This window comes from Manacus candei, unplaced genomic scaffold (genome assembly GCF_025592945.1).
Source record: "Manacus candei isolate 608988 ecotype Guabito, Panama unplaced genomic scaffold, ASM2559294v1 h1tg000053l, whole genome shotgun sequence".
In the NCBI taxonomy this organism is placed as follows: domain Eukaryota; kingdom Metazoa; phylum Chordata; class Aves; order Passeriformes; family Pipridae; genus Manacus; species Manacus candei.
Window position 1 is genome coordinate 1,819,581 of NW_026138101.1, and position 19,439 is coordinate 1,839,019.

The 19,439-nt window shown below is 41.4% G+C and overlaps 2 protein-coding genes across 3 annotated transcripts; one reads left to right on the forward strand and one right to left on the reverse strand.

Moving 5' to 3' along the window:
* Window positions 1–2,426: 2,426 nt before the first annotated feature.
* Window positions 2,427–12,438, forward strand: MPHOSPH6 (M-phase phosphoprotein 6). Its single transcript, XM_051801816.1, has 5 exons — window positions 2,427–2,555; window positions 6,289–6,401; window positions 7,966–8,056; window positions 9,076–9,173; window positions 9,659–12,438. Exons 1-5 carry the CDS (start codon window positions 2,505–2,507, stop codon window positions 9,819–9,821), a joined length of 516 nt encoding a protein of 171 aa, XP_051657776.1. The 5' UTR covers window positions 2,427–2,504; the 3' UTR covers window positions 9,822–12,438.
* A 1,304-nt stretch (window positions 12,439–13,742) lies between these two features.
* Window positions 13,743–19,415, reverse strand: LOC127477448 (arylamine N-acetyltransferase, pineal gland isozyme NAT-10). 2 transcript variants are annotated; one of them, XR_007906946.1, is made up of 3 exons: window positions 19,256–19,415; window positions 14,249–16,828; window positions 13,743–14,026 (listed from the first exon to the last, which is right to left on the reverse strand). XR_007906946.1 is itself a non-coding variant. In XM_051801805.1 (2 exons), exon 2 carries the CDS (start codon window positions 16,821–16,823, stop codon window positions 15,951–15,953), a length of 873 nt encoding a protein of 290 aa, XP_051657765.1. In that variant the 5' UTR covers window positions 16,824–16,828; window positions 19,256–19,415; the 3' UTR covers window positions 13,743–15,950. The 2 variants fall into 2 exon arrangements, 1 of the variants encoding a protein (XP_051657765.1); XM_051801805.1 differs by having other exon boundaries at window positions 13,743–16,828.
* Window positions 19,416–19,439: the final 24 nt, after the last annotated feature.

Sequence of the window (19,439 nt, forward strand, 5' to 3'; positions counted from 1 at the left end):
TTGATGAGATGGATCTCCTTTCCCTCGAGTTATTTCCCTGAGTATTTTTGTTTTGAAAAAGAAATGGATTTCCAGGTTGAAAGTGGAGCTGCTGTGCAGAAGTCAGAGCTGCAGGAGAGGTGTCTAATTGCCATTTATAATGACCCTCAATTCTTCTCTAAACCTACGTCTCCTCCTCACCCTCGCTCTGCCTCACAAGCAGGAGTATTTACAGGGCTGGATTCTCTTCTGAGTTGCCTCCACCACCACCAGTAAATCATGAAAATATCTCCTATAATCAATGGAGTGTCTTCAGATTTACCAGACAGTATAATCTGGTCCACCAGACAGCTGATTGTTATCTATAACCTCCCCATCCAATTCAAGTGATGGGAGATGTAATCCAAAAATTTCCTTTGGACTTTTTTACTGCCAAAATAGATCAAATTCCGTGGCAGCCTTTTTACAATCTCCACTTTTCTAAATAAACATCACAGAGCCTATAGTGCCTTTACTGCAAAGCACTTCTCCCTGCCTGTATCGAGGCAGGTTGTTGGCTGATGTGCCAACACACAAGACAAACAGTGGCAGCATCTCTGTGCAAACCCGTGGTGAGGCATCAAGACATGGGGTGCAAGGGGGCTCAGGCTGTGGATTTTGAGTTCTCACTCACCAGGGAGCACCAGGAATAGCTCTCATGGTTAGATGGGTTGAAAACCCCTCGCACTCTCCCCCTCCCAGTTAGACACTGCATGGTGCCATAAATTATTAGAGTCAGCTCCCAGAGAGCTGCTGGTGTGATGCTCCTTCCCAACAAAGACATCAGGCAGCTGACATGTGCTATGGCCTCAGCCCAAACGGGCTGTAGGCAGTGCCTGTGGAGGAATTGTTGAGCTGGGATGTCCTGTGGGCAGGAAGGAGGGACAGGAACAGCTTTTGCAAAGGGCACCAAGCAAAGCCAGGCAACGCCGTAGCTCAGTGGCTGCAGAAGTGCTGAGGAGCCTGCAGTAATGTATTTAGAAGGAATCATTCAAAGTACGTTCCTGGACTGTAAATGAAGTGAAACTGCTCAGAGAAGCCCTGAGTGACATTGAAGGCCATGCAATTAAAAACAGGCCTCTGATTTGCAATGATCAACAAAAAGCAAATACATTATTAGAATGCATGGCAAATAGAAAATAATACCAAAAATGGACAGATTATGACTGTACTGTGCCATTATAATAATTAACAGCTTTTCCCTATTGGTTTGTTCACTAAGATTCAAACATACTCATTCTCTGAAGAACATTTGTATTCAGAAAACGGCAAATTTCTTTCTAGCTTTCTTTTGTTGGGAAGGGTTGATAGCTGTTAATGAGAAAGGGAACAGAGAAGGAGCTAAACAGGATAGTTCCCACACACACAAAGACACTTTCTCACTGGGGCCTTGAATTTCAGAGCAGCTTCAACTCATTTACAGAGCCTGGGAATGAAGATGCCTTCCCTATATGAAAATTAAATATTTTCTTGCAGTGTTATGACTTTGCCTTGAAGCATTTGTTACTCATGTTTCACTCACATTTCTGGTCATTTTAACCCACCGAGCTTAACTGTATAATAAGGATGTCTGCATGGGGATAATTCTTCCTTCTTTCCCTCTGCAATCAGGTTTTGCCCTTCATTATACCTTTCTGTGGACTCTATTAGAACATAAATCTTGACAGAGTTCCTCAAGCTTTTGACCTACATCTTGCAAATACAGGAACTCTTCTCCCTAGATTGTCTTTTGGAGCACACTAGTTCATTAAAGTTTTGAACACTGAACCCTCACTCTTACAGCTCTATCACCCAGTTCATGTGCCAAATGTCAAAACAGGCGTCAGAAATCTGATTTATGAGTGTATGTAGAGAAATTGTGGTACCCTGCTTGTGACTGGGAGTCAGTCGGTAATTTCCTATCAGGATTTCCTCCTCGGCTCCCAGGGCCCAGCCCGGCAGCCCAAAGACAGTGAATTCACAGATCATGATTCAGGGCTAACAAAGCTTTGAGGCGATTTATAATATCTTTGAATTTATGTGCTTTCCAGTTTTAATCGCATTTGACCACTTTGTGATTGGTGGGATTTTATTGCAAGTCAAAGCCGGTGCTGATTGTAAAAAAACGAAAGCTAAAGAAGTCGAGCAGTCTCCAAATGCCAATGCAAGATTGACCTTATATACTCTTTTTCCTTCTCTTTGAAGTATCAGAAAATCATGGGTGAAGCCATAAACTGGCAGCACCACAAGCGTTGAGAAAACACATCGGGGTTTCCTTTCTAATTCACCAATTCACACCGGGGCGGATTTACGCCCCGCTCACACCCCCGGGCGTCCCTCACCCCACACAGCCGCAAAGTTGTCCCTTTTACGGCTGTTTGTGCCTCCCCCGTGCCGTGGGCAGGCCCCGCTCCCCGGCCGGAGGTGGAGCCTCCCCGCTCCCCCCGCCCCTGCCGCGGCCTGGGCGCTACGCGAGCGCGGGGATCCGCCGCGGCCTGCGGGCCGCCATGGCCGCCGAGGTGAAATCCAAGCTGTCCAAGAACCTGCTGCGCATGAAGGTGAGGGGGGAAGCGGGGGCAGGGGGTGCCTGAGCCCCGCGCGGGGGTGAGGGGAGGCTGGGAGCGGCAGGATGGGGCCGCCCGGCCGGGGCCGGGGCCGTGCCGGCAGCCGGTGGTCGGCGGCGGCCCCGGGGAGGAGGTGGGTGGGTGGGTGTCCCCCGGGCGAAGTGCCCTGGTTTGGAGCATTTCCCGTGCCCAGCCCCGGCTGTGCCAGGCGGCCATCGGTGCCTCCACGTTTGAAATCCAGTTTATCGATGGTGACTGGGCCCTGCCCCCCCCACACCTCCCCAGGATTCTGGGCTGCTCCTCTCCAGCTTCCCCAGCAAGAACTCGCTGCTTTAAACGCTCTCAGGGGGTTGGTTATAAACTGCGGGGTTCGGTCCAGCAGAGCAGCTTCGTGATTCCAGCGAAAGTGCTTCTTCAGGAGCCAACTGCAGTGCCCCTTTCGAGGGAGCTTTTCTTCCATCTGGCTCCTCTGGGTTGCTTTTTGTGAATATAAATTATAAGACTTGCCCCACCACCACGTGGAAATTAAAATGCTAATGCTGGTTGCTTTACTTGGGGGTGGGGCCCTTAATATAGAGCGGGGGAAGTTTCTTTTTTCTTGTGTCCATTTTTCTCACTGTTTACATAGCTGGCTAATGAAATCCCCAGCCTGAATGGCAGCGTTAACCTCCTTTCCCGATTTATAAATGTCAGGGAGCTTGGTAACATCTTGGCGTGCCTCTTACTCTTGGAATTGTGAATCTCGTGTCACCAATGTGAAATTAGTCTCTGCTTGCTGGCTAATGGATTCTGCTTCACATGGCATACTACAATTCCTAATTCAGTAGAGTACATTCCCCTGTGATTGATAGTTCTTTATTGCTGGAAAACAACCAGTACAATTGGAGTTCCCATTATTTATTTTTTTTGTTAATATCCATTCAATTTTTATAACTGAATATGATGGGGCCTTTGTGCCTTTTTGCTTGTAGTGGTGTTTTTTGTGGTGTTTTATTTAACCATTTTTTCCCCCACACATATATATATGGGGCTGTATTTCACATTCTAGCTGAAAAGAGTTTGGCTAACATCAGTTCAATCTTTAACATAAAGTGTACTCTGTTGCAGTAAAATGATGGAATATTTACCCCAATTAATAGATGCTGCCACTCATGAAAGATGAAGACTTGTACGCAGAGGGGATGGAACACATCTTGCCTCCTCTCAGAAGAGAGTAGATGTTGAGTTAGCCAATAGTGTGACACTCAGACTCATAACCTGGATTGCAGCATCATTATTTTTTCTTATTTTTATATAATACTCTCCTTAAAATTTTTACTCCTGTTGCTCCTCTCCTTTATTAACCCCCTGGAGATTTCAAAAGCAGGTTTTTAGACTTTCTTCCATGAAAGGCTGTGATGAACCAGCCTGTGACATTTTTAGGTTTACAGTCTGGGCAGGAGTAACCAGCTTTGAAGAGATGAGTAGGTTTTGAAAAGGTCATAGACAGACCTTGCATTTAGCACTTTCCTTGTGCAGATCTTCTTGTTTACAAATGTTTTAATTAAGCCTTTAGCAGCTGCCTCTGCAGGTACTGCTAGGATGGGTGAAGTGGCACCCAGAGGTGACATGTGGTCAGTGGTAGTGTTGTGAGGACCATTTGCACTAAGGATTGGGCCACAGGTACCCACCACATAAGGATGGCTCCCACTTTTACATCTTACACCATTTGATCCAGGTCCTGTTGCTTAGGGAAACTAATCCAACCAACCACTCAGTTACTGACTTTGTGTCTACCACAATGACTATATATTTAATTCATCTCTGTGTGTTTACTTTTTAGATAAACGTGACTACATAATTTTTATCTAGTTATTCCTGTAGCAATCTTTAGGAACATAATCTTTAAAATGTAATGTGAAATGATTATTTAATTGGGTGCTTGTAGCAGAATTTCTCCTGTTGAGATTTCTGACTGGCTAACCAATTTCCTTGAGCAATGTGGTTTTCCACATGATAGATTCACTTATTTTCCTTGAGAAGATACTGTAATTTTAATTGGAAAGCTTTGACATATTCTGAATCGACTCAGAAAGCAAAAGTCAATTTTTCTTGCATTAAAGATCTTGCACAGTGGATGCAAATAGAAATATAAATGCAAAATGAGACACTAGCTCTACTGGCTTTTACTTCAGAGTTTGGTTTGGTTAGCTTGGGCATTTTGTAAGGACTGAAAAGATGTGTGGGGCATATATAATACATATATTACACATCTGTATTACCTATATATTTTAAATAAACTCAGCAGTGCAGGGTTTTGTGGGAGGAAAGTGTTTTGTGATGCATTCTGGGGCTTTTTCTCCAACCAAGCCCATTTTAGCTGGGACCTAAACTATGTTCAAGTGTAGTGTTCCCACTGACATGTTACCTGTTAGCCTGCAGGCTTATCTGAACATAACAATGGTGCAGCTCTAAATGAGAGGGGTAAAATTAATTGACATAAGATTCCTCTGCAGTGGTGCACATACAGGTATGCTTTGATAGCCACAAAACAGTTCTTATAGGACTGCATGTAAACTGTACTCAATCTGAGAATTACATTCCTATAAATGTAGACCTGTGACAGGTACAGTTACTCAAACATTTTCTGTAGATCCTAAGGGAGGTCCCAGCTTCTAGGGGTGTGGGAATACAGGGAGTATTTCTGTAACATTGTGAAGAGTTCTATTTTTTCCAACTTGTTTCTTTGACATTGTTGAAACTTAATTGTCACTCAGTTCAGGGCACCTGGCTTGAGACAAATGGAAATTACAGTGATGTTTCACAGACCTCAGGTGTGTAGTTCTGTGCTCTCAGCACTTTTCCAAAGGCTGTGACAGATGTCTTCTACTCCCAGCTGTTGTGAGGTTACTGTCCCTCCCTGCCTGTTCCCATCCTCTGACAGGGGTTAGCACCGAGGAAGGGATTGACAGCAATGTCCTTGTATTAGGCAAAAGTAGCAGTCTTGCCCTAAACTTAATTATTGGTCTCAGCTATTTTGGCAGACTGTTCCTGCAGTGTGTTCACAGGTGCTTATATATACACCACTCAACTGGTGCTTTGGTGGGTCATCAGTGGGAAGTGAAGAGCTGGTAACATCATCCTTTAGCACAGCTGGACGCAGAAGACTTTTTTTCATAGTCTGGTTTCAAAGTCTCAGTTACTTTTTTTCCACTTTCAAAAGCAGATTTGCGCCTTCAGAGCTACAAATGCAATCCAGTTCATTAAATTAAGTCTGAGAAAAGAAGAGGATGGTTAAAAGTACAGGTGTTTCAAAAAAAAGGACAGCCTGGTATGACCTACCTCTAGCTCTGAGTTGTGTGGGTGGAGTTGGCTTCTGATGTGCAGCAATAACTTCAACACCATTATGTTCTCTTTGGCCTTTGTTGAAACATTAGAAAAACCTTAGCAAAGTTACAGAGTTGTGACAACTCAAATCCATCAAAACTAACCAGGAAAGATGTTTCTTTATGTGTGAGTACAGATGTGACTCACTGTTGACTTGCTGCAATCAGCAGCTGTTTAATTTTCCATGGCCTGTTTGCCCAGACTTAGACCAAACTCAGAGAAAAATTAAAAAAGCACTTACTTTTTATCAACTGCTAAATGTTATGTAATGGATAATTGCCATCATGTAATTATTGCATGTTCAGAACATACTCATGATGAAAAAAACTGACGCTGTGTGTTTATGTGTCTTTTTTTGTAGTTCATGCAAAGGGGTTTGGATTCACAAACTAAAAAACAACTTGAAGAGGAAGAAAAGAAGATAATTAGCGATGAACACTGGTATCTTGATGTACCAGATCTAAAGGAAAAAGAGTAAGCTGTAACCTTTTGTACTTCTTATCATCATTGGATTGTTTTGAAATGGAAATAGTATATTCTTATTTTTTTCTATAAAATAAATATTGCTAATGAACAGTTAACAGAAGCCAAACTAGTAAGAGACTGGCATTACAACTTTATTACTTACTTTCAGGGCTGTTCTCAAGGTTGCCTAGTGTAGTTTGACCTACTTTCAATTCTTGTGTGTGTTGTTTTCTTTCACTCACACATTGTTCTAGATGCATATAATTAGTTTCTTTCAATCAGAGACCTATTCATTCACTGCTGCTTTTTCCCTTCATTTGAAAAAAAAGAAGTTCGAAACTTTGTGTTTGTAAATTCAGCTCCAGTCACACGGTTAAGTTCATTCAGGACAGTTCTGTCCTCTTGTGTCCAGCTCACTTCAAATCCTGTTTTTGAAACAGGAGAGATAATGGCAAAAAGAAAGGAAGGCTTAGCTAACAAGGAAGAAAATGTCCTACTCTTTAGAAACATGCTTTAAATAGCAGGAAAACCACTTTTAAAACTGCTTGGGTTTCATCCTTTCACAAGTGTAAAAAAATTCCATTGAGGGAGAACATACATAATTTTGAAAAAGCTGGGACCCAAGGAATTAACTGTAGCTGAATAAGGTCATTGATAAACTCTTTTCCATTGCTCTCGCTGGATATGACAAAAAGGTATTTGAGCTTCAGTTGCAGCAAGGCAGGTTCAAGCTGGACATTGGGAGAATTTTTCTAACAATAAGGCTATTGAAGCTCTGGAATAGATTGCCTGAGGAGACACTGGATTCTTCCTCATTGGAAGTCTTTTGAGGACAGGTTAGGTGGACCTCTGCTGCTCCTGGTACATGTTTAACTGATACTGCCTTGAGGTAGGAGAATGAGCTTAATCTCTTCCTATGGTCCTGAGAGTTTGTTTCACATGGGAGATGAAGAGGATGAGGGAACAGGTACATACGTGTGTGAGGAAAAGAAGGAAGGAACAATTCATGGAAATACTTTTATCTAGCACGTGTATTGTGAACACCTCAGGGTCATGTTTCTTTTCTCACTCCATGCTCATTAGAGGAGGGAAAAAAGGAGAGAGAAGGGGGAAATCTGTCCCTGCTGAACAGAGAATGACACAGTGTTTTATGTCCTGGCAGACTCAAACTAATGCCAGGTCTAACAGCACAATGAAAAATTAATTAGAAGCTTTTGCTAGTATAGTAATGCCACCTGGAGAGTGATATTTATGTGGTATTTTTATTCTGGCAAAAGTATTAATGTAGGTGGAATCATATCAGCAAAGAGTGCTTTTTGTCAGGAGAGTTAATTTTGCATGTGGAACTGGCACAGTCTTGCTGGCAAAAAGTCTTCCTTTGCACTCCAAGCTCCTTGTAGTGACAGATTTATCAGAGCAATTAAGCTTCGGAAAGTGGTTGATGGTATAAAATACACTGTGGTTTTGTTTATTTGTGTGGGGGGGAAGGCAGCAAATCCTTTTTGCATTTGTTTAATTTGATTATTTTAAAGTGCACCTTTTGACAAAATGCTGGATTTGGGGTTTCGTGCAGGAGCTGTATAATTGAAGAGAGAAGCTTTGTGCGGTGTGAGGATCTGGTTTATGGCAGAATGTCCTTCAAAGGATTCAATCCAGAAATTGAGGTACTGTTTAAATGTCCTGGTTTGAGGTGGTCTCACATTAGGATTGAAAAGCCCTTGGGGGTGGGGATTTGAGTGTTCACACTGCATCCTGTTTGGCCTTTGCAGCACCTTCCATAAATCCTCTCATGTGCAGGAACTCCGTGATTCAATCCAAAATGTTGGATCAATGCAGCATCTGGTAAATAGAAGCTTTTTATCTCCCTGTGCTGGTAGTCAGTAATTGCATGACTCCTGCAGATTTTCTCTCCCTGAAGTGAGGAAACCATCCCACATGCTGCTCACCAAAACAAAAGCTCACTTTTCCTCCTGACATTTAATGCAGAGTCCAACCTACAAACATTCAGCCCTATTTATTCAACGCTTACTTGTGTGAGGTCTTAGAGTTCCAAAGTAAAAGTGCTGGGAAAGAGAGTCTTTAATTTCTTTCTGGCATGATTCACACTGATAGAACTGCACAGGGACAGTAATAAAAAGGTTACCCCTGAACTGAAGCAAGAGGATGAAGGTGTAAAGACTAAGAGGTTTGCAGAAGGCTATGCAAGATGATTTACTTAGGGGATTCTTTTAGTTATTTTGAACTTGCTGTCCCTGTGACTCAGCATCTGATTGCTTCCTGGCTGCAACTGTGAATCCTTGCAGATATTCTTCCCTCTTAACAAAACTATTTCAAGGGCTATGTGGTAACTTCACAATGAAAAATTAATTATGGTCTAATTCTCTGGTCTCCTGAAGATGTTTGGAATGCCCCTTAGGATGTTTGAGTATCAATACACTGAAAACACTCTCTCTGTGTGGTCTCTTTTCCCAAAGGCAAACTGTAAGCTCAGCTTAGCAAGAGACAGGCACGTTGCCTTTTCTTCATGAGTTTTCATTACAATATGCTCAAACCTGGCCAGGCACAGCAAATAATTATTAAATTTGATTCTTGCCTTTTGTGTGTTTCTCCTACCTGTGAATTTCAGCACAGTTGCCACTGTGACATGGTTACATATTTAAGATGTTTCTTACTTCATTTTCAGAAGTTAATGATCCAAATGAACTCCAAGTGCAAGGAAGAAGAAATTGAAGTGGATGATAAAATGGAAGCTGATGTGTCAGATGAAGAAATGGCCAGAAGGTAAGTTATATTTTATGACATAATGAACACTAGCTGGGAATGTGATATGTTACTGTATTATGTGTGGGGAAATAAAACCCAAGAAACTAACAAACAAAATAAAACAAACAAAAAAAAAAAAAAACAAAAAAAAAACAAACAAAACAAAACAAAAAAAAAAAAAAAACAGACTGTACAGAACTGAGTTTCCAGGAATGCTGATTTATTTTCAGTGGAATCTCCATCACTTTTGGGGATAAAATAACTTCTGCCCTTTGATATCCAGGTATTTTATGCTACTTTCCTCCTTGTTACCAATTGCTAACAATTCAGATTGTCAGAATGAATAATCTAATAAGCCCTCATGTAATACTTGTGCTTCTCAGGCTTCTAATGACCAGGTTTTTTACACCACTTAAATTGTTGATTAGATTTCTGATTTGTTCCATTGAATATTTTTTTTCTGATTTTAATAAAAGGTGTAAAATTTTTTATTCTCTTTCCAGATACGAAACATTAGTGGGAACAATAGGGAAGAAATTTTTGAGAAAGAGAGACCAACGTGTACTCAAGGATGATGATGAAGATGAGGAAGTTGATGAAGATAGGAATAGTACCATAATACCTAGGAAAAAAGCTAAGAAAATGTTCTTAAAACCTCAGGATTAATGTCAACTGCACAAGTGGAGCCAATAGAAATGTTACCTATTGCCTACCAAACAGAGTATCACGGACTGGAGACTGTTTGGAGATTTTGCTATTTAATGTAAAGGGTGGATTTGTAAATCTGTTCTGTTCTCACTGAAATTTCAGCCATCCACGACAGACATTTTTCAAAGTGGATGTGTCTATGATGGATGTCATACATCCTTTCCTCCCTCAGCAGCTTTTAACGTGGGGCACTAATCCCACCAGTCTCTTTAAATGTTGTGCATAACTAGATCAAGTGTCACATGCAATGGAGAGCCATGTTTTTTACAATTTAAGATAACATCTGAAAGAAGTATTCAGAGTAAAGATGAGCTGTGTCCAATTCAGTAAGGCAGCTCAGCTTCCCCTGCTTTCTTTATTATGAAAATGAAAACTTTTGCTGTCTTCAAATTGAAAAAAGTCAGCAGAAGCATGTTTGTCTTGTGATTTATTTTTGGTTTTTTACTGTGCTAAAAATAAGATAGGAGAAGAACAGAGAGATAAAATCCACTTTATTGAATTTTATTTTTTATAAAGTTTATTTAAAATAGAGGATTTTGTAGTGCAACTTTTTTTTTATAGAGCAAGCCAAATATTGGGCAACGTTTACAACTTGACATTTGAGCAGATTGTGAGTCTTAGTTTCTGTCTTCCAAAAGAAGTTTGCTCATCTTGCCATCTTGCCTTGCAAAAAAATCCAATCTTATAATTATCCAAGTCTTGTCATAAAAGCGTAATAACGGCTTCAGAAACATGCTTGAAAGCTGAATAAAAACTGTGATTTTTTTGTGGTTTATGATTGTGGTTTAGCTTATTTAATGTAAAAAAAAAAAAGATGCTTAATACAGTCTGATATAAGAAGTGATCCTGTTTTGTGCTGGCCACAGATGTCCCAAATACTAGTTGAGTGCACTGATTTGTTCAGCATGTGATGAAGCCATCTGAAGTAATAGTAGGAGGAAACATCATGTCCTTTGGTCAGTCAGTGCTCTGAAAAATGTCAGCATGGTCTTGCCTAAAATAATAGCAGTTGTCTGTGAAATGCCTTTCAGCATAAAATATTGCTATTACTGCATTTGCTCAGGATGTCTGAGTTACTCATCCTTAATGCTGACTCTGTGGAGAAAGAGGAATGGGTTAAACTGAAGTGAGGAGTGGCCATTCTGTCATGGACACAAGAGGCTTTTTTTTTTTTTCTTCTTTTTTTAGCAGCTCAGTGAAGCAGGACACGAAACTCAATTATTTAAGGAAGGAGACACCGTGTCCTGCTGTATTTTGCATGTGATATATGAACTATAATCTATATATCAGGAGCACCTCATTAGATATTCAAGATGGATCACACATGGCAAGAGAAATATACTTTTAACCTAGAAAGGGGACCTCATGCAGGTGGAAAGGCTGTGATTCATGATCTGAGATAGTTTTTCGGAGCTAATTAAATGCTACTGGTTCAATTACTTAAAACCTGATCATATATTATTGCTAGCTGAAAAGAAGTTAATGATGGCAAGACATTTTTCTTCCCATGCAAGATGTGACCTGAGCTAAGAAATGATTTATTGTTGGTCGTCACAAGAAAAACTTGGAATATATCCCATTATTCTTTCTTGCTTATTAGTAGGAAAATGTGCTCAGTGAGAGAGAGGAATCATTTCTTGAATGGAGAGTGAATTTCTGCATGGCTGTGCTGGATAGTTGAGGGGTAAAGTATGTTCTAGTGAACCACCACCAACCAGGAGATGTCACTGTGAGTGCATGTCCTGAGAGACAGGGCACTGGAGAAGTTCCTGGTGGTGCAACATAAAGGAGTTTTTGGGTTATTTTGATAACAATAGTGGCTCAGATGAACTCCACGTGAAGTCTGCCTTTGCCAAGGCTTCGTGCAAAGAGCTCTCCTGGATTGCAGTATCCTGTCCAGTCCAATGGGGGGTAATTATGAGCACTTAAAGGGCATTCTGCCATATGTTGGTCCTTAATTTCCTGTCATTTCCCTAGGGGTAGCTGGAAAGGTGAGTGGCACGGTGCCTGAATAAGCACGTGAGTGAACACTAAACAGCTTCCCAGAAAATCCATGATTTTGGAATCAGGAGAGGGGGAGGGTAGTTCTGCTGTTTCCTAAATATGTTCAGCACCAACTGTGAAGAAATGGTAGATTTCAGTTTATTATCTTTAAATCTGGGGGCTTTGCTGTTCACATTTAGCTGGTGGCTCAGTGAGCTACTGAAACGCTACAGTAAGAGCAGCTACTCATTTTTAGCACAATCTTTTATTCATGGGGAGTTTGTAAAATGTGCCTTTAAAAACACCATCCATAGTGCACTACTGGGAGCAAGACAAAACCAAAAATCAGCCCTACATGACTTGAAATGTACTTTAGGTGCCCAAAGTTACAAGCAGGTGTATTATAATGGGATCTTCTGAAATACATTTCCAATTGTATAAATACATATATATATGTATTTATATAAGTCTGACTCTAGCTTCCTACCCAAGGTGGAAACATTCTGCTGTACAAAATCTGTGCTTAAGTACTCTTGATAAAGATGTAAGTGTAGCAGTGAAATATTCATAAAGAGAACCTACAGTAATTCCAGCTTTCTTGGCTCTGACACAGACTCAAATGCATTTTCATGTGCAAGTTCCTAAGCTGTAGAACCTTCCCACGTGGTCACGTTTCTAAATGAAAAGTGAGAAGAAAAGTTGGGTAAGTAGTGTTTTTATGAAGGAAAGTGGCTCCCTGCAAAACGTAGCTGGTAAACTGTTACCAGGCACCAGAAGTGTTTGTGCCTGTGACACCGAGGCACCTGTTGGGGTGAACAAAGCAAAGTGTGGGTGTAGTTGGTGCTCACAGTGTTGTCTGTCCCTTGACAGGTGAAGTTTGGTCCTTTGGCAGGCTCATGGTGTTTATTTCTGGGGTTGGAACCATGGAAGTACTGAACAGTAAAACGTTGTCTTTCTTGCTGATGTTTCTCATTTTACTTTTATTCTGCTTAGTGTTGGATCTTAAAAAGTCCAGGACCAGAGTCCAATTGAAGTGAGCCATCCTGTGTCCTCCCTTTAGTAATGCATGAGCTGATTAAACTTTGGTTCTTTGGGGAGGGGCAGGATGTTCAGCGGTGCCATGGAGTTTGAACCGTGTTTCTTCTGTCCTGTGTCTTGTTTTCTAATCAAACACTCCATTATGCAATGCTACAATGGCTGTCATTGCCACTGGGCACTGCGTGTGTGTGTAATGGGCAGCTGGGCTGGGATTCTGGGACTTAATCCAGCATTCAGACTTAGAAAAGAAATTGTCTTGTCTTTCTCTTAATTGGAATACCATACTTTTAAATTGTATTTGGAATTAGACAAGTCTGGGGGCACAGGGGAGGTTTCTAAGCATTTGTTTTGCTTCATTTCAACAACAGTCCACAACTAAAACTGCAAAATCATTTAGGCTCTTATTAAACCCTTCTCAGAGAGTGTTAATAAAGCAGAGTGGTAGTGAAAGATGTAACACATCCCACAGTTCCTTCCGCATGTGAATGCAAGTTTCTGTGAGAGCTGATGTTTTAAGGATTGAGTGTTTCTTTTCAGGATGGGATAACATCAGCTTGTACAATAATGCCTTGCTAATGGGACCCCAGCATGAGCCCCCCGGGTTTGTTTGGTTTTGTTTGGTTTTATGACATTCTCATCTCACACCTTTGAGGCACTTTGGGTCTGGCATTCACACCTCAATAACCTGCTTTCCTCAGCTTTTGGGCAGCTTTGGTTAAACTGTGAACCTGTTTCTTAGCTGTATGTGTTGGCATTTAGTTGTGTGATTTGATGTTGGCACAGTGAGGACCTGGTTATAATTGTCACATCGAGAGGAGAAGTCCCACTCAGTGTGGTTATCAACAGTCAAAGAGAGGGTTGAAGCTTCAGTCACCATAGATTTTTAATATGAACTGAACAGCAGAAGGGAGTTGAATCCCATTATTGGAGGCACAGTTAAAAATGCTGATATTAGTCCACAGACCTCTGCTCAAGAAACCTTTGTATTATCACAACCCAAGCAATTATCTGGGAGCAACAGCAGGAACACCTCTAGAGAAGCTGGGAGGCAGAATAACCACTCTGTTAATGACTGTCCTCAAGAGGGAGCAGCACCAGAAAACAGCTGTAGTTCACTGCATACAGAAATATGGTTTGGTTACCTGGGTGAGTGCAGATGGGAATTTCCATCGGTTAGAATGGAGGTGGTGAGTGTTTTGAAGCTTGTAATGTTCCCTGAGGTCTCAGGGAACACCTTGTAATTATCAATCACTTAGAAAAGGGTAAACCTCCTTAATGGGACCTTAATATAAGAGAATAATATGAATACAAATTACCCAACAAATCCCATAGTTTCATTATTAATAGAAAAGCTGTGTTCTCACCTCAGTAAGATCTCTGTGTCCCCTATCACCTCTTGCTTGGTCCTCAGTTCCTCATCCCTGGGCAATGACAAGTGCACCCAGGCCATCAGCTGCCACCACGGTCGTAAAGGATTGGAACAGTCTGCCCAGGGAAGTGGTGGAGTCACCATCCCTGGAAGAGTTCAAAAAACATGTGGATGTGGCACTTGAGATCAGGGTTTAATGGTGAACCTGGTGCTGGGTTTGAGGATTGGACTCGATGATTGTAAAGGTCTTTTCCAACCTTAATGATCCAAGGAAGTTTGAGGTGGGAAGGGTTGCAGGTCGGTATCAGGAGTGAACAGATCCCTCTTAGCAGATGGTGTGTGCAGGAGTCATGCAGCTGGGGGCAGCTGTACTTAAAACAACTCTTAATGGTTTTATTTTCCTTTTATTTATTTTCTGGTATACACTTACAGCATTTGTGAGATTAACGATCAGGTGATGCCTTTGAGCAAAAATACACTATCAGTGGGAGGAATCAACATTTGACCAATACTCAGGCTTATCATAGACTGGGGAGAAAGAGTGTTTTTCACTGCTTCTGCTATTTTTGTATGTATTTAAGAATGTTTCCCCTTGGTTGGGCTTTTTGCAGAGAAGCATGGTAGGAGGAACAATATTTTTTAAAAAATGAGGAAATGTGATTGTGAAATAATTCAGAAGAAAGAGTTTCTTTTAGATTTGGCTGGCTCCTGGTTTTGTTTTCACTTTGATACAGATGAGCAAACTCCCTTGTGACATTTAAGCTCCTGTGCTAAGCAGTTCCCATGCAGGACAGCTACATGGACTCTTATGTTTCCTATACACAGAGAGTAGAGAATTAAGGATATAGTGGGCTTAGCTTCATTGTTCTACCTTTGTTGTACAAATAAAATGAAATACTAAAAATACAACATTTCTACCCCTTTTGGGACAAAAGTAAATCTAAGCCAGCTGTGACGTTTAATCACCATTTATAGGATGATTACTTATCAGAAGCAAAGCTTGTAGTTATCTCCTTAGAGCCCATCAGCCACAATAACACTGCAATATATAGAATTTTCATCACCAGAAAAATCTGTACATACCAAAAGTTACTTTTTGGTAGTTTGGTTTACTGCAGTAATGGCCAAAAGGATGCACATGATGATAATTTTCATTTTGTACTATGTTTTGTCTAAGGATGATGGCGAAAGAATTATGCCTCCCAATGCTCCTTTCAAAGATGACAAAGGTAGAGAAATGACATGAGTGGTGAGTGGTTGGATCTTATGAAAAATGAAGTTTTAAATGTGTACTTCATTGTCTAAATGCTCACAGATGACTTGTCTCCCTATAATAACCACAGAAAATGTGTTGGCAGCACATCACAATCAATAATCCATACTCCTATTTGTGTGCTACAGGCAGTCCAATATACCCCAGACATATTTCTTACCCAAGCTTATAACCAGATTCAAATCAGATCCTACGTTTGTGCCAAAAATTGAACGGCAGTCATCTCACAGCAAATAATTCTGACTGACTGACTCAAGAGTCTTAAATTCCTAATTTTTCCCGAAGTGAAATTCACTTTAATCCCATATTAATGTATTTGTCTTTCAGTCACCTGTAAGTGAATCCCATAGCCTTGCAGAAGGGATTGCACAGACAGTGGAAGGTACTGTACCTACGTAGCATTGTTGTAGGTTTTCCTGATCATCTAGATTGTGTAAGATCCTTTAACATTAATTGGGACGAGTTTTCTATCTAGGGTAATGTTGAATTTCTCTTTGAGGGTTTTTTCCACCTCTTCATCTTCAAGGGTTACAAACTCCACCAGATCCATGTTTTCCTTGTAGTTGTACGTGGTCTCAGTGAACGTCCACCCAATTAGCGCTCGGAAGCCGTCGGTGGTCTGGAGGGTGCAGATGGACTTCTTTGTAAAGAGGGAATCTGGAGAGGTCTGAAGGTAGGTGCACTGGAAACGGAAATCTTCCACTGTCCGTGGCTCAAGGCTGAACATATAAACCTTCCGACACTCTTTTTTCTCCAGCAGGTCAGAATTAGAGAAGTTCTGGTTGGGGATACACTGTTTCCGTCTCATTTTCTCCAGGTACCAGACGGCGTTTTTTTCCGTGAAGCGGAAGACGCCGGGAGCCTGGGGCTGGTCTTTCCCTGACACGAGCTCCATGGGCTGCCACATCTGATAGGACACACCAAAGCCTCCGTCAACGATGTAGGCTTTGCCGTCAATGACTACCTTTACCAGGAGGTGGGTCATGAGGGTGGCATACGTGTTTTGGTGGGGGTTGAACACATATGCTCCCAGGAAGCTGGTGTCGTACCCCAGGCACTTCAGGACCCAACCCAGCAGCTGGTTGTTTTCCATGCACCAGCCCCCCCGCTTCCTCTGCACGATTTTGTTGTAAACATGCTCCAGTTCCAAAGTAATTTTCTCGCCGCAGTGGATGCTGAGGTTTTCAAAGGGAACAGCGCGGATGTGGTGCTGGAATATATCAGTTAAGGTTTCCAAATCTTGCTTTTCAAGGGAGCCTTTATAGCCAGTTCTTGCAAAATACTCTTCAAGGTTCATGTCACCTGTAAAGGAAGGAATTGCGTTTTGGTTTGGTTTTTTTACTTCAGTGATTTATGATGCTGTGAAAAGCTGCCCTGGCTCTGCCAGCAAAGATGCTTTAATCTACTGAACCTCATCAGAGCAGCTCTTAAAGGTACCAAGTATTCATATCAAATGGCTCCCCAGGCAAAGAGCAGTGCATGTGAGAGTTTGCTTTTGTCTGAGGGGCATCCCTATAGCAAACAGCTGATGCCTTTTCAGCTTCCTATGTGGTGCTTGTGAAATGGGGATTTGCTGTATTTGCATTGTAACAGCAGGGTTAAGAAAAAAATAAAAGATCACGCTAGGGAGTACGTACAGGGGTTCATGAAAAATGGTTTAAATCCTCTGTTCAATGCAAGGAGTGTCAGTGGGGGAAGCAGTGTTGTCTGCCAGCTGGAGGGAGGATAATTTGAGCTCTTTACATGAGTCTGCCACTGATCGACATGACAGTAAATTGCTTGTTCAGTGCACGTCGCTCTTCCACCACTTACAAAAAGTTAAGATGATACTCCTGCACATTTTGTAAAGTGTCAAGTTTTATTCAGATAACTTTGACTGGAAAAACTCTGACCTCTGAAAGAGTCACAGACCACTGATCTGGTCTATTGTAGAAATGAGTATTGTAGAAGCTCATTTTGGTGTTGGAATAATGAATCCTAATGGAAGTGAGTGACCCCAAAGACAAAGAGCACATCTGCCCTGCATCTCACAGGGTGCCCTGAAAATGGACATGGGCTGTTTTACACCTCTCTAGGCCTTTCTTGAAACTCACTTTAATCCTTCCAGAGAAGGCATGACCGAGAATTACCCAAGCCTCAGACAGTGCAACCTCAGCCTGTGCTGACTCCTGACCTGCCTTGGTAAGACTCCTCATGAACAAGATTTCTGGATGAGGAAATACTCAGCTTCATTCCTGCCTTCTAATACAGTGAAAGCCACTCACATTCATCTGGCTTTTGCAATGGCCCATCACAGTCTCTGGCCACTGTCATGAGCTGGATCCTTGGTAGGTATCTGGTAGATGCTGTTTGTAAAATACACTGTAGATCATCTGCTTGGGTCTGGAGCTGGGCACAGAATGTTTTGAAGGCTTGAGCCTTTGCAAAGAGAGCACTGAGCATTTCAGCAGTTCAGAACTAGTGCAAAACTTTAGCTTCTTGCCAACACACGAAGCTACTTGGAGATCTTTTGTGCATACACAGTAAGCTGAGGTTTAGACACGTCTTAGTGACTCAGGAAGACTATTGTATTCAGATAAATTCAGCAGTGAACCATTGAAGGTTTACTGCGAGCTGGAATTTCTCAAGATGACTCTCAGTGGCAGATTCGTGCTGTGCCTGTAGCTGGTGCAGAGGCAGCTGTCCAAAGTGCATGGAGAGCACCATCAAATCTACACTTATCTGCTGCAGAAAGGAATTTAGCTTCCAGTGATATCTCAGTGTATTGTTGTACTATTTGCTAAGTATAACATATGATTCAGGGCATTTTTGATTTGCAGAATCCAAGTATATCTGATCCTACTCGCTCTTATTGTGGATGCTAAACAGATCACACCTGCATAAAGCTGGTTCTGGAGTTCATATTATTTGTAATTTCTGCCTGCAGCTCCATGATGTGATTGATCAGCATTAGATCTGGACTGGAGATGATGAAAGCTACTGTTCTTTTGAATTATGAGCAGGTCAGATGAAAAGGCAGGTACTGAAAGGGCAGGATACTGCAAAGGCAGGTGCTGAAAAGGTAGCCCCCCAAATGTGGCTGTGATTTATGCAGAGAAAAACATCAGCAGAAGAACTTTAAAGAGCTGTTTCTAAATGTGCAAATGAAGGTGCTCATGCAAAAATATTCCTTACCAGGACTATACACACTGTCAGCAATTCCATTGTTTAAAAACATGTTATTTGTCTTCCTTTATCTTAATATCTCAGCACATGGATTTTCTGGGTTACACAACCTGCAGTTTGTAATTTTTTTTTAAAGTTGTTTTTATTCCCATAAAGCAGAATCTATTGATTATTAGATTGCACTTTTGCTTCCTTTGCACTTGCAATACTTTTAAATAAATTTAAAAATCTCAAAGCATCACTTCCATCAAGAGGTTGCAGTTCTAAATTTGTATCTAGTATTTATATCTAGTATTGTATCTAAACAAAAGAATCCATATCTCATAGTCAATTGAAGCCTCTCCTGAAGAGTAAAAGGTAGAAGAATTGAAATTGCATGTCACTTTTTTGCCCTCTTTAAGAGTTCCTATTTAGCAGGTGATATTTTAGCTCTATATCCACATATTTTTAGAACATTTTTCCTAAAGAATATTGCTTATGTTATTGCCCATGACCTTTACCGTCATAAAGCAAGCAGGGGTTTTGTTGCTTTGTTTGGAGGGATTTTTAAGAAAATAAACTTACCTCTTAAGAGATCCCTTTTTATTTATTGAGGTATTCAGTTTCTGGGTGGTTTGTTACAGTCAGTGAAGCCAGGAGTGGATGCAGATTGTGAGGGTTGTCTTTCTAAGCTCTGCTGGCCCTCGCTCCTGAATCTTAAATTCCAAGAAAGGGCAGAGTCCACCCAAAACGAATGCACATTTTTGGA

Excerpts from the sequence above, each read along its gene's own strand:
- MPHOSPH6 (XM_051801816.1), top strand. The coding sequence starts at position 2,505 with ATGGCCGCCGAGGTGAAATCCAAGCTGTCCAAGAACCTGCTGCGCATG. Across the intron at positions 8,057-9,075 it reads GATTCAATCCAGAAATTGAG|AAGTTAATGATCCAAATGAA; the intron begins GTACTGTTTAAA and ends CTTCATTTTCAG. Across the intron at positions 9,174-9,658 it reads GATGAAGAAATGGCCAGAAG|ATACGAAACATTAGTGGGAA; the intron begins GTAAGTTATATT and ends TTCTCTTTCCAG.
- LOC127477448 (XM_051801805.1), bottom strand. The coding sequence starts at position 16,823 with ATGAACCTTGAAGAGTATTTTGCAAGAACTGGCTATAAAGGCTCCCTT.